Source organism: Marmota marmota, unplaced genomic scaffold (genome assembly GCF_001458135.2).
Source record: "Marmota marmota marmota unplaced genomic scaffold, marMar, whole genome shotgun sequence".
NCBI lineage: Eukaryota > Metazoa > Chordata > Mammalia > Rodentia > Sciuridae > Marmota > Marmota marmota.
The window spans coordinates 4,885,049-4,898,077 of record NW_026000102.1 but is presented as its reverse complement, the minus strand read 5'-3'; the positions used below and the strand labels follow the sequence as shown (position 1 = coordinate 4,898,077).

At 58.8% G+C, this 13,029-nt stretch overlaps 1 protein-coding gene and 1 long non-coding RNA gene across 6 annotated transcripts in view; one reads left to right on the top strand and one right to left on the bottom strand.

Moving 5' to 3' along the window:
- The window catches only part of Acot7 (acyl-CoA thioesterase 7), an 83,764-nt gene that overhangs the window by 48,683 nt on the left and 22,052 nt on the right, over positions 1–13,029 (bottom strand). For all 5 annotated transcript variants that reach the window (XR_007340807.1, XM_048783716.1, XM_048783715.1 and 2 more), the window contains exons 2-3: positions 10,474–10,591; positions 630–786 (exon numbers count right to left, since the gene is read on the bottom strand). Coding sequence is in view for 4 of the 5 variants with exons in the window: in XM_048783716.1 (XP_048639673.1) it covers positions 630–786; positions 10,474–10,591 (275 nt within the window). In the remaining variant the exon portion in view is untranslated. The remainder of the gene's footprint in view (positions 1–629; positions 787–10,473; positions 10,592–13,029) is intronic.
- The window catches only part of LOC125610791, a 27,665-nt gene continuing 23,281 nt past the window's right edge, over positions 8,646–13,029 (top strand). The window contains exon 1 of the long non-coding RNA XR_007340808.1: positions 8,646–8,800. This is a non-coding gene — a long non-coding RNA (uncharacterized LOC125610791). The remainder of the gene's footprint in view (positions 8,801–13,029) is intronic.

Here is a 13,029-nt window from a genome sequence, read left to right as displayed (position 1 = left end):
ACTGGAGCCCGAGACAACCCTGCACCAGCAATCTGCAGGGCCTCCGCTGCCAAGTAACAGGGGTAGGGCCTCCCACCCTCAGGGGCCTCGAGGTGGCCACAGAACACGCAGGGCTAGCATGCAGGCTAGCGGGGATGAAAAGGCGCCCTCTCCACCACTAACTGGTTATAAGAAGCGTGAGAGCGTGTGAGGAGCCTTGCTCTCCTGAGGGCAAGAGGAAGAGGAAAGGGGTTTCCATGGTTACCAAGGCCACAGAGAAGGCTCTGCCGAACCTGAGGCAGAGAAAGGTTCAACCCACGAGCTCCTCACTAGGCCAGATTTCCACCCAGGCTGGCCTGACCCTCCCAGGGGCAGGCAGCGTCCTCCATCCAGAAGGGCAAGTAGGACACAGGGCAGATAATGGCCCCCAGACCACTCCCGTGCCCAGTCCAGACAAGCTGGCCACGGGAAGGCAGGGGACCAGGGTTACGTCCTGCTCTGGCTGCGTGGTCTGGGCCCCCATCTGTATGACAGGACATGGGACCTGGGGGTCATTAGGGAAAGCAGCCGGCCTCCTGAGCCATCGTGGCCACTGCTGAGGCGTCTACATTCCCACCCGAGGTGGCACGGCGAGGAGCACTGCGAGTTACCTGTGAGGATGTTCTCAGACATCACGTTGACCTGGACCTCCACTGAGTGCTTGGAGGTGTAGGTGATCTCCGCGCTGACGTGCGCCACCTCCCCAATGCACATGGGAGACAGAAAGTCAGTGCGCTCCACACGGGCCAGGGCAGCCACACAGCGCTCCTGCAGAGACAGAGACAGCCCGTCAGCCAGCCCGCCCTGGGGACGCACCCCACAGCCCACCTGACTGTAAAGCAGCTTGAGGTGCTAGACGCACAGGACCCCGGGAGAGCCACCCAGAGCAGCTGCTGGCCACATCTCGGGTCAGGCGATCGCCAGTGACATCTAAACTTTCTATCCTAAAGGCACATCATTTGGTAACACAAAGCAGACATGCTCCTGGGAGACCTGGGATCTTCCTAAGAAGAGGGCCTCGCTGGCTGTGCCGGCTCCCGTTCCACGCCTTCCATCTAAGCCTCTGGGGGAAACTAGATGTCTGCTTTCACACTCAACAGGGGATGGACAATCTGTCCCTGTCGTGGCAGCTCTTTGCAGTGACTACTTTTATCTCATTTAGATTTTATTTTTTCAAAGAGGCAGCCCATTCTCATAATTCAAATTCAGAAGGAATGAAAGGGTACGCGTTGCCACCTGTCCCCAGCCACCTGGGAGTCCTGAGGAGCCTACATTGACAGATGCACCTCTACACCACAAGATGGGTCTCTGAGCCCATGGGCCTCTTTCTTCAACTGCCTTGAGGGGGGTCCCATGGGTATACGTCACGGTCTATTCAGGCAGTTTTATTCCAAGGACACTGACCTCATTCACGAGAGCTTTGGGGGACACAAACCTTCAGCCCATAGCAGAACCCAACAGGCTCCCTAACCCTGTCCATGGTACCCCGCTGCAAAACTATCTGTAATGGCCAAACAGAGTGGGATCTCTGCTGCCAGAGTTCAGGGACGGCCTGAGTCACTCCCCAGGGTAAACGATGCCATGGCGGGCTCCTTTCACCTAAAGATTTTCTGTGCTGCCATTATTTTCTGGGTCCAGCGGACCAAGATTTGGATAGACATTCCCAGAGTCTTTTTCAAAAGGCCAGCAGTGATCCCCCAGCCTCCGGTGCCACACACTTCCTCACTGGAACTAAGGGCCGACTCCTGTTCACCGATGCTGGCGGAACGAGAGCCTGTGTGGGAGCTGGCATCGTGGGCCTCATTTTCCCGGGGTTCCTCAGCAGGACTTTCTGCTGGAAACTGCCGTCTTCCTCAGGATGCTACTGGCAGGAGGGGTAGGGACAACGGCGATCGTCACTGCACCCTTTTCCAAGGCTGAGACCTCAGGCAAGCTGCCCATGGTCACAGGTGAGCAGGTGCAGGCAGTCCAAGCCCTGCTGTGTGGGCCACAACCTAGTCACCAGCTGCCTGCCCCCACCCGTGGCACGATGCGCGGCTGAGAACCACGGTTCCAGGGCCCACCACAAGTCAGAACGTGCCTCCCTGGAAGCAGTCAGGGAACCCTGAATATAACCCTCTCCCAGGCGACTCTGTGTTGCTGAACCATAAACCTGGCGGGACAGCTGTCAGCAGGCAACTGGGGCTGTGCAGAAAACAGGGGCACCTGGATGAAGTCCTAAAGCCAAGCTGGCCGGGGAGAGCGGCTTCCCCACTGACTGCAGGGCGCCTGCCCCACCCACAGCCCCGCATGCTTCGGCGGCGGCGGCAGGAATCAGACTTGGCCTGGAACATCTGCGTGGATATGGCACCACCCTCTGGCAGGAAGCTGGAAGGACAAGGGCTGCACGGAGCCGCACAGGTCGGCACCACCTCTGGGTCTGGGAGCACCACTAACAGCCCAAGCTCTGCTGGCAGACCAGAAAACTGGACGAAGCAAGCGGCCGTTACCGGGAGTGCTCAAGTTAAGTCATGGTACAGACTTGCTCACGCGCGCAAGACATGCACAACATGCACATCTTGGGGACCGGGGCCTGGCACCTGCCGCTCTGCACTTGTGGTCGACCGGCAGACACTGCAGCCTTCTGCACTCCAGAACACGGGTGGGCTGCAGACTCCATCAGCGATGGGTACAGAGCCAGCCACTGCCCTCTGCAGGCCTGCAGGGGCGAGTCGGAGCATCTGGGCTCCAGGGCAGGGTGGTCATCAAGTCAATACCACGTAAGTCCTGTCGGGTAGAGGCTCAGGAGACCCCACGGGGATGTAGTGGGGAGAAGACATCAGACAAGGTGATGCTGAGACCCAAATGACCAGGGAGATGGGGGGACTCCAGGGAGCAGGGCCAGGGCTCCCGAGCGGGGCCGAGGAGGAGCAAAGGCTGCCGCTCTGCTCAGGTTGGTCCTCCAGGCAGTGCTGCAAGATGGAGTGACTAGTGGCAGGAGGAAAATCCAGAGTTCCTCTGCGCTGTTCCTAGGGTTGGACCCCCATGAGCCTTCCACACAGCTACCACCAGGCCGGTGTGGGGACACCTGGTGCCTGCCCTTCCTTCCCTGTTGGGAGGCCACCTATGAACCTTGAGTCTTGCTCTCTGGACTTAAAACACTGAAGAAGGGCAGGGAGCTGCTCCACAGCCGCAGGAGCCTTGCTGCGGCCTCGCTCCTGGCGAAACCCTGGGGGAAGGCAGCTGTGCTATTCAGCACTTGGGCTGCTGTGACTGCATCTGATGGGTGCAAGTGGCAGAAGTCGTACCCAGGGCAGCTCTGATATGACTGAGCGGCTGTCTCCCAGGACCTAGCAGGGTGCGGGACCCAGTCCAGACTGCCACCGACCGGTAGACCCAGAAATCAACATGTGGCCTGGGAACATTCACACTCAGCACGGAGCTCTCGAGCTGGTGTCAGGAGTGCCCTGCACCTCCCTGCTCCAGAGCCTGCAGGCGAGGGCAGTGGCACCTCGGGGAGGATCATGAGCAGTCTCATCAGCATCTGCCCCATTAGTGCCCTCCAATGTACCCCAGAAGCCAATTAGTGTCATTCTGTCACTGGGGAGCTGTGGACAGGATTCCCGATCTGTCCCAGGGCTGCAGCAGGACAGTAGCTTCAGAGACTGAGCTGGGTTCAAGGGCCAGCTCTGCTGCCTACTAGCTCGGGGATGTCGGGCAGTCTCAGCCTCTTCACAGGCACAGTTAATAAACGGTACCACCGGGCTGCTGCACAGGTTCTGAGTGGGGAAACGCAGTGCTTATGAAAGGCCCGGGAGGGACAGCGGCCACCCTGGCTGCACGGTACCAGGTCCGCACCCAGGGCTAGCTCCTGCACCACCACCATTTGTCTTACCTGCCCCCGCCCCTGTGGCTGAGGGCAGCTCAGAAGGGCAGTTCTGTGCCCTCTGGAAAGGCATAGGACTTCTCTAGGCCTCAGTGTCCTCACCAGGAAAACAGGATTAAGAACAAAGCCTCTCAGCTGACTGGCAGGAACAGTCACGTAGGGTGAGGAAGGTCAGGCACAGGTGGGCAGAGGCACATCACGAGGGCTCCTTAGACACACTCTCTGCAGACACCTTCCAGAAGCCCACAGCATCCAGCGCCAGCCTCAGCCCTCTGGGCCAAGCACCCTGTGGGAACTAGGACACACACCACTGCCCTCGCAGGGGGCCAGGTCCTGGGGAGGCAAGGCTGCGTGCTGGGTTGCACAGAGACCGCAGACAGCAGAGGGAAGGGCCTGGGAGTACCTGGGGAAGAGGGCCTCAGGCAGGGAGAAGAGCCAGAGCAAAGGCCCTGAGGCAGGGAGAGCAGCAAGAGATGAGGTCCCAGAGCTGGGGCCAGACAGGGACTTGGGCTTGACTCCGAGAGAAGGGAGCTGCCCTGCAGTGGTGTCCACTGATTCCACATGTAAAGGACTCTGGCGACTGCTGGAGCACAGATGAGGTGGGAGGTGGGCAGGGACTGCTGGGGTGACCTATCGGGAGGCTCACACCAGGTGGACCAGGCAAGGGAGGCTCAGAGAGGAGGTGACTTGGAGCTGGCCAGTGCTCAGATCAGGTTGCACCCGGAAGATAAGCCAGAAAGATGTGCTGCCTCGGAGTGTCACGAGTGTGAGAAGAAAAGAGGCGTCAAGGGAGACCCCAGGTTTTGACCTGAGTCATGAGGGTTTGCAAGGTCATTCACCAGGAGAGGACACTGCAAGAGAAGTGAGCCTGGGGTACACTGAGGTCCAGAGACTGGCGCTGTGGTATGAGTCGCAGGCTGGGGGCCACCACCAGGGCCTAGTGAAGTTCCCCAGTTGTCAGCCTTCAGCCACTTGCAACTAGAGGTGCTGGGGCTGCCTGGAAGTGAAACCCCTCCTGAGCCTGGAACCTCTAAACCGTTATTCTGGGGTCCACCTGCCCAGAGGCTTCGCCCAGCCAAGGTGTCTGGACTGTCCCTCCACACTGCAGGCCTAGAGGAACAGGGGCTCCAAGCAGAGTTCCAGGCCTGGACTCATGGCCCAGACCTATCCGACCCCTGGGGTGGCCTCCACCTTTCCCCAGGCTCAGTTTCCTCATCTGTGCAACAGGGATGACAAGAACAGCAAGGCCACCACATCTCCAGCCATCCCGAGGATCACTGAGCGGAAGCTCTCCCAGCTCTGCCAACACTGCTGACCACGTGGTTTCTACAGCCTCAGCTGCATGGGTGCCCCTTGTCTCCTGAGCCCCGCCATGCCCCAGTCCTGGGGGCTCTTCCTTCCTCATGTCACCCGCTCTTGCCAGGCCTGCCTGGGACCGTCTTTCTCTTGAAGGTCTACCAGGGCCTTGGCCCACTCCTTCCTGGCCTCCTGCAGGCCCATCCTCCTGCAGCCACCAGGGGGTGCTCTGATGTGGCCTGGTGGCAGCCCAGCTTCTCCTGACCCCCCTGGATAGCACAAAGCCAACTGACCAGGTGGGCCAGCCTCCTCCACCATGCCAGGCCCCCACGTCCACCTGTCCACAGCGCCCTGGCCTGGCACGTTCTGTGCACGCGGGCTTTGGCTTCTCCACTGGAAAACGGGGCCCACCACTGAGGGCTGAATGTGCGTACTACGGTCACAATGTCCGTGTTCCCCAAAATTCATGTGTTGAAACTCATGTTTTAGGAAGTGGGGCTTTGGGGAAGGGAATAGGTCATGAGGGGGGAGCCCTCGTGAATGAGGTTAGTGGTCTTCAAAAGGGACGGCAGAGAGGTCCTTCACAGCTTCCACCAGGAGAGGCAGTGGAGAGGCGGGAGAGCCGTCTGTGGCTTCCAGGCCTGCCCATCCAGGCACAGGTGGAGGTGAGGCAAGGACAGTCCCAGAGCACTGCCCAAGGAAATCAAGCAAGCGACACGACAAGAAGCTACTTGCCCTACGTTGTACCTACCAAGGTGTGACAGCATCGTGTCTTAATAGCAACGTACACACCTTACTGAAAGTTACTTTATCGTGGGGCTGGGGGCTGCAGCTCAGGGGTAGAGCACCTGCCCAGCACGCGCGCAGCCCGGGGTTCCATCCCCAGCACCACACACAAACTTCAATGCTCAAAAGTGCTAATGATCATCTGCGTCTTGAGCAAGCCAGAATCTCTGCTGGTGAAGGCTCTTGCCTGTCATTTCTGACTCAGACTGGTCAGTGGCTGGAGAGGCTTCGGTGGTTTCTTTCTTTGTTTTTTGGGTGGTCCTAGGGATGGAACCCCAGTTCCCGCCCACAATGTGCACGTGCTCTCCCACTGGGCTGCAGCCCACCAGTTTCTTAAAACAAGACAGAAGTTCACCACATCAACTGACTTCGCTCCAAGGTCTCTGCAGGGGACGCTGCTGACAGCACCATACCCACAGTCACAGTCAATCCTCTGAATCCCTGCGGCCACTCCTCAACTTAGTTTATGTGACATTCTCAAGCCTCTGTCGTCATCTCAGCAGCATTCCCTGCACCCTCAGTGGATTCCATCTCCAGACAGCGCTCTCGTAGCTCATCTGTAAGAGGCAGCTCCTTGTCCCTTGAGATGGCAGCAGTCAGGCCCCACTTCCGGCTCCACTTCCAGTCCCCCTGCTGTTCCCACCGCACCTGCAGCTCCTCCTCCACTGGAATCCGGAAGCCCTCGAGTGGGCCACAAGCGCTGGACTCTGGTGAAGTGCTGGTGTTCTGATCTCCTCCCTGAGTACCAAATGCTCTTAATGTCATCTTGAATGGCGGGTCCTTTCCAGAGGCGTCCTGTTGACCTTGCCCAGATCCATCAGAGGGACACTGTTTAGTGTACTTTGCTGTGTGCAGTGCTGGGCCTCACGCAGGCTGGGCAAGCGCTCTGCGCTACTGATGGCAGCCACGGCCTTAGGAAATGTGTCTCTGTGATAATCAGACCTAGGATCTACGTCACTCCTGATCGGGAGCTGCACAGTGAGGCTGTTGGCAGGCATGAAAGGACATCAATCTCGCGGAGCATCTCCCTAGAGCCCCTAGGAGACCAGTGCGCTGTCAGCGAGCAGTAACGCTTGGAAAGGACTCTCAGGCAGCGGGCTCCACGGTGGACGTGCTCAGCAAGCCACGTGACAACAGGGACGTCACAGCCTTGGCCATTCCCTTTATGGAGCACAGGCAGCAGAGCTGTGTCATTCGGAAGGCCCCAACGGGCTTCACCTTCCCCTTGAAGTCACCAGCTGCCTTCGCCCCTAACAAGGAGTCAGCTGTCCTTTGACGACCTGCTCAGGCGCTGACTTCTCCGTAGCCATCAAAGTCCTGGGCAGCACCTGCTTCCACAGAAGGCTGCTCCGTCTACACTGGAAATCTGCTGCTGGTGCAGCGGCTCCATCAGCTGTCCCAGATGGATCCTGGGGACAACTCTGAGCTGCTTCACCTGCACCGGGACTGGTGGAGCCTCAGGAGCGACCTCCGCAGCCTCGGCCGTTTCTCCTGCAGCTGCCTCACCTCTCGGTCCCCCAGGAGGGAGAGTGGGGGCCTGGCTCTGGCTATACCTGGCTCAAGGGAACGCTGTGGCTGGTTTGATCTTCTGTCCAGACCACTGAGACGTTCTCCAGATCAGCAATCAGGCTTGTGAAGGTTTGGGTCTAAGAGGTGCCAGAGGGCATGAGTCAACAGCTGGGCCTGCAGCCAGTGCTGCTGTTGGGAAGTGACAGAAACTTCAGGAGGGGAAGCCTGGTTGGAAGAGGTGGGGGATGTGCCTCTGAGGGGTGTGTCTTGCCCTTGGATCCTCCCTGGCTGCCTTGGGCTTAACAGTCCCCCATGCCACACCCTCCAGTCACCAAGAGGTCACCTCATGGTGACTATCTCACCTCAAGCCCAAGGCAACTGAGCCAGTCTCCTGAGCCAAGACAAACCTGTCCTCCTCTAAGATGTTCTTCTCAGGTGTCTGCCCCGGTGACAGCCAACACCTGACAGGTGGCTTTCAGCACCCCTCCCAGAGCGTCCTCCGCCTGCAGAGCTCCCCAGCCCTCAGCTGTCTGGGCAGCTCCCCACACCATCCACTCCCACCGTAGCCGTTTCTAGCTCGATTTGAAGGGAGACGTGTGAGTCTTCCTTTCAGGTGAACTTGCAGAGGCCACTGCGGAGTTACCAGCTGCTCTGATTTCAGCATCATTATGTATCAAGGAGCAGGAAAGCCCAAGAACAGGGAGACCGCTGGTGGAACAGTCAGCACACGCACATTCATGATGAAGTTTACCCACTTACACTACTTAGAGAGGTGCAGCTCATGGCACCCCAAACAACTGGACAGTGACACCAAAGTTCACTGATCAGGCCGGGCGTGGTGGTGCCTGCCTGTAATCTCAGTGCCTTGGGAGGCTGAGGCAGGAGGATCACAAATTCAAGGCCAGCCTCAGCAACTTAGTGAGGTTGAAAGCCTGTCTCACCAAGGGATGTAAAATATATGAAAAGCCTAAAAAAGGACTGGGGATGTGGCTCAGTGGTTAAGTGTTGAGAGCCACAGTTTAGTTGGAATGACACCTGGCATTTTGCTAGAGGGAATGGTTGAAAGGTGACCCTGCTCCGGGATTAGGGCGACTCCAGGATTAGGGCGGATCCTGCTGGGAATAGGGTGGCTCCAGGATTAGGGCTGATCCTGCTGCCTCGGGCAGTCTTCCTGGAGTTGCTTGGGAATGCAGCCCAAAGCGGGTGGTAAACTCCATCTAAGGCTAAATACTGGCGCAAGACCATAGTCAACAAGTACCCTAAGGGAAAGTTGAAAAGAACTTTGAAGAGAGAGTTCAAGAGGGCGTGAAACCGGTAAGGTAAGAGGTAAGAGGTGCCGTGGACGGTGTGGCAGCTTGGTTATTTTGTGCCCAGCCAGACTGCGGCAGTTAAGCACTCCTGGGTTCAATCCCCAGTACTAAAAAAAAAAGATCAGAACTAGGGTGTGGCTCAACGGTGGAGCACTTGCCTGGCATGAGTGAGCCTCGGGTTCCATCCCCAGCACCGCTCCCACTCAAAAGAGAAAAAAAAAAGACCACCCATCACTGACCACAGATCACCAGAACAGATAAAATAATGAAAACTTTGAAATATTCAAGAATCCCCACAGTGTGACACAAAGTGTGCACATTCCCTCAAAACAAGGGCACCACAGGCCTGCTCAACGCAAAGACGCCCCAGCCAACTCGTACAGAGCGTGCCACCCGCAGAGGAGGGCAGGTGATGGCTCAGCCCACATGTCCCTCTTCCACTGTGCCCACCTGTTCCCAGAGAACTAGTGGCACCCCCATGGGTCCCCAGCCTCTGACCTCACTTCCTCTCAGCCCCCTGGTGGAGCAGACTGACCTCGTGCCCACTGCAGCGCCTGGAGGGGTCCTGTGGTTTCTCCCCCTCTGCCCAGGAAGCCCAGCAGGGGGGCTCACATGGCCCAGAGCACACAGCCATGGGTCCCCCGCGGTGCCACCTCTCTGCCTGGCCCCAAGATGCAGCAGCTGCAGCAGGACAGTGTGTCCTCCCTTGCTCTCTGTCTCTCCAGGCATGGCAGACGACTAGTTACAGACCCTGCCCACCCCACCCTGGCCACACACTGCCTCTCACTGTGCAGCTGCAGGGGTGGGCAGAGGGTGGGCCCATCAGGCCCCCGCTGTGTAGACCTGTTGGGCTTCAGAGCAACAGGAAGTGGCTGAGGCCCAGAGAGCCACAGCATTGGTCACCGGCTGTCTATCCCAGTCGTCTAGGCTCTCGGCCATCAGGACAGACCACACCCCACAGAGGCCTGCTCTGCTTCAGACCAGAAGTGAGCCAATGGGACTCGAGACACGGCTCCCCGGACCAGTAACAGGGCAGGATGGTGAGAGGACCTGTCCCCCGGAGCTCCTCCACTAACGCAGGAACGTTCAGAGGTGAAGTGACCGGAGTACGAGGGACCCCACCAGGCCGTCCTGACCAGGCCTGCAGGCAGGTGGGGCGGGCTAGGGGAGGAGGGTCACGGGCTGCCCTGGACCCCTGCACCTTCCCTGCAGCTCCTCCCCCACCCTTCTCCCTCCCGGGCTCTCTCTCTATGCTTCCTGCTGCCAGGAGGGGAACAGCGTCCCTCTGGGGGCCCTGCGGCCATGACGTGTGCCTCGCGGTGGGCCCAGGGCAGTGGAGCCGGCCGCCCATGGACTGAGGCCCCTGAAACCAGGAGTCCCCAAAAAACTTCCTCCTCTAAGTTGCACTTATCGGGTGTTTTGCTCATAGTGACAAAAAAGTTTGACTAAAAACAGCCTCTCGGTGCCTGCCAGCTCCTCTCAGCCTTTCCACAACCAAACACCATTCCAAGGTCCTACCCAGGGCTGCTGGGCTGCCGCCCCCAGGAGCCGCCAGGCCTGTGGGGCAAGGAAAGGAAGGCTTCAGACCCGGGTCCCATGCAAACGCCTTCCCTGACCCTCACTGGCGTGGCTTCTGGGGTGCAGAAGCTCGTGCCTGACCAGGCTGGCCAGGGTCCGGCCCGTGCCTACCCCGTTCTGGCTGTTGCAGTGCCGGGTGCTGATGATGGCGCCCGCCTCCTCGATCATCTTCAGGATGGTTCCGCCGTGGACATTGCCAGCCACATTGGCATCATCTGGCCGCATGATCCTGGGACGGGAGAGAAGAAATGGGGTGAGTGGAGGAGGCCCCCATAGGGCTCAATGGCTCCCCAAGGAAGGAGGAGAACTCCGCAGGTCTAGGGTCTCCCCATGTGCTGTGCTCGTCAGAGCGAGTGCCAACCTGACAGGCCACGGAAGGGGCTCCACAGTCCTCTCCCTTCTAGAGCCACGGCACCAGCCTGTGAGGAGAACCCTGCCCTGCAAACTGGGCATCACAGAGGCCCTGCCCTCCCGACTGTGGAAGATGAACCACACGAGACAACGCGGGCAGCGCCACTGCTGAGCGGGGCAGCACACAGGTGGGGCTGTAAAGCAGCATCAGCAAAGCCACGAAGCAGGCAACAGCTCAACTGCTGGCATCCCCAGAGTGCCAGGCGTCCAGGACACAGACAGTGACCCCAAAAGCTAATTCAGGGACCACCGCTTCGGTCAGGAGTCCCAGAGCCTCTGGGCAGCCATGACTGACCTGAGAACTGGACACAAGTCACAGCTTCAAGCCCCCTGGGACCCGTCAACAGGGGACTTCTGGCCCTCTCTGTCCACGTGGTAGGGAGCCCTCCCAGTCCACGTGGGGTCCAGGCCAGCTCAGAGCTGCAGCTTCCACTACCCTCACTGTGTACACTCTCAGCATAGAAGTGCCACTAAATGGCCAGAATCCCAAGGAGCCAGTGTGACAGTCCTACCACAGGCAACCCTAGCAGGGCCTGGCGCATTCCCAGGAAACTGCAGGGCTAATGAATCCATCTTCAAGCCCAGAGTCAGGTGACGGGCAGAGGGCACGTGCCTGGGGGTCCAGCACCCCCGCCCTCAGACCAGCACACTGGGGCCTCAGACCAATGCACCCCAAGCAACTCCAGGCCGGCCCCAGCAGCTGAGAAGCTGATCAAGAGGCTGAGCAAGTCTGACTCCGGAGAACAGGCCTGGCTCCAGCTCCTGCCAGCTGGGTGTCCTGGGCCAGCTGCCAAAGCGCATCCCTCCATTTCCTCACTGTGAACCGGGCATCGCGACAGGCTGGCCTCACCTGGCCATGGGCAGGCAAACCAAACCCTCAGCAGTGGCCCGCACATAGGAAGCGCTCGGAGAACAGGATCCAGCAGCACATCCTCTCTTCTGCAAGGGTTGAGCCAACCTGGCTGGGCTCCCAGAGCCAACAGGTGACACTTTCTAAAGCAAGTGAATGTGGATCCCCTCAAATGACTGACAGCTGTGTACATGAAGTCACCCTTCACTCTGGGTGAAGTGTGGCTTCTGGCCTTGGCACCAGGTAGGACCCAAGGGCCCCTGGGGGCCAGGGTAGCCCATGGAGACCAGGAGCAGTGCCATGTGTGATGGGCACCAGGGAACCCCAGAGCACAGAGGAACTTCACCTGCTTCTAACGTTCACCTAAAAGTATTTCAGTATTTTTAAAAATTGAGTTTCTGCTAGTAAGGGTTTTTGAGTTTTTTAAAACATCTTTTTGTAATATATGTATATATTTTAGATGTTGATGGACCTTTGTTTTATTTAATTATTTGTACACAGTGCTGAGAATCAAACCCAGTGCCTCACACATGCCAGGCAAGCGCTCTACCACTGAGCTACAGCCCCAGCCTCGGTTTTTGAGCTTTTTAAAGTCTGAGTTAAGAAGCGGCCAGCAGCCGATGTCCTTTGATTCTGTTTCCATGTCAGCAGGAGGGGCCTCCTGCATCTGGCTGCACCGGGCAGGGGGTCCCTTTTCCATATGCCAGCTTGCCTTGCTTTGGGCACAGGACAAACTGCAGCTTGCTGGGGAGACAGGGCCCTGCCGAGTTCCAGGGCAGGGAGGAAACACGGCTCAGCTTTCCACAGGAGCACTGGAGCCTGGAGGGGCACCCGGTCCACCTCTACAAGCCAAGCTTGGCCTGTCTGTACAGGGGGCCGCAGACGGCAGGCTGACCAAGGGTGATGCTGCAGGCCGGAGAGAGGAAGGACAGGCCAAGGGCTGCAGAGCCGAGGAGGAAAGGACTCCAGCCAGTACCCAGGAAGGAAGCAGCCGGGGCCTTGGAGATAGGCAGCCAGGGACAGCGCCGGGGCCAAGGAAGGACCTGGGGCGACTTCGAAGAACCGGAGGCTCAAAGTGAGGGACGCTGAGCCACCAACACCCTGTTGCCGACCCCAGGGACTCTGGCCCTTGGTGATACCCCATGGGAATAAGCACCAGGGATGCCAAATGTCACCCCCAGCCTGACCACCTTCCCTCTGGCCCTGGGTCCTACACCAAGGCTGTCCTAACTCTCTAGACCAACTGGTCTCCCAGGAACGGGCCTCGCTTAGGTCAGTCTAGGCACAAAGGACCTCATTCCTGACTGAGGCCCAAAACCCAGCTCGTGCCCCTGCCCCACAACAGGACGCTCCCCCGACAGTCCAGCCTAGATTCCTCGCCTTCCTCTACCCTCTCCAGCCCTGCC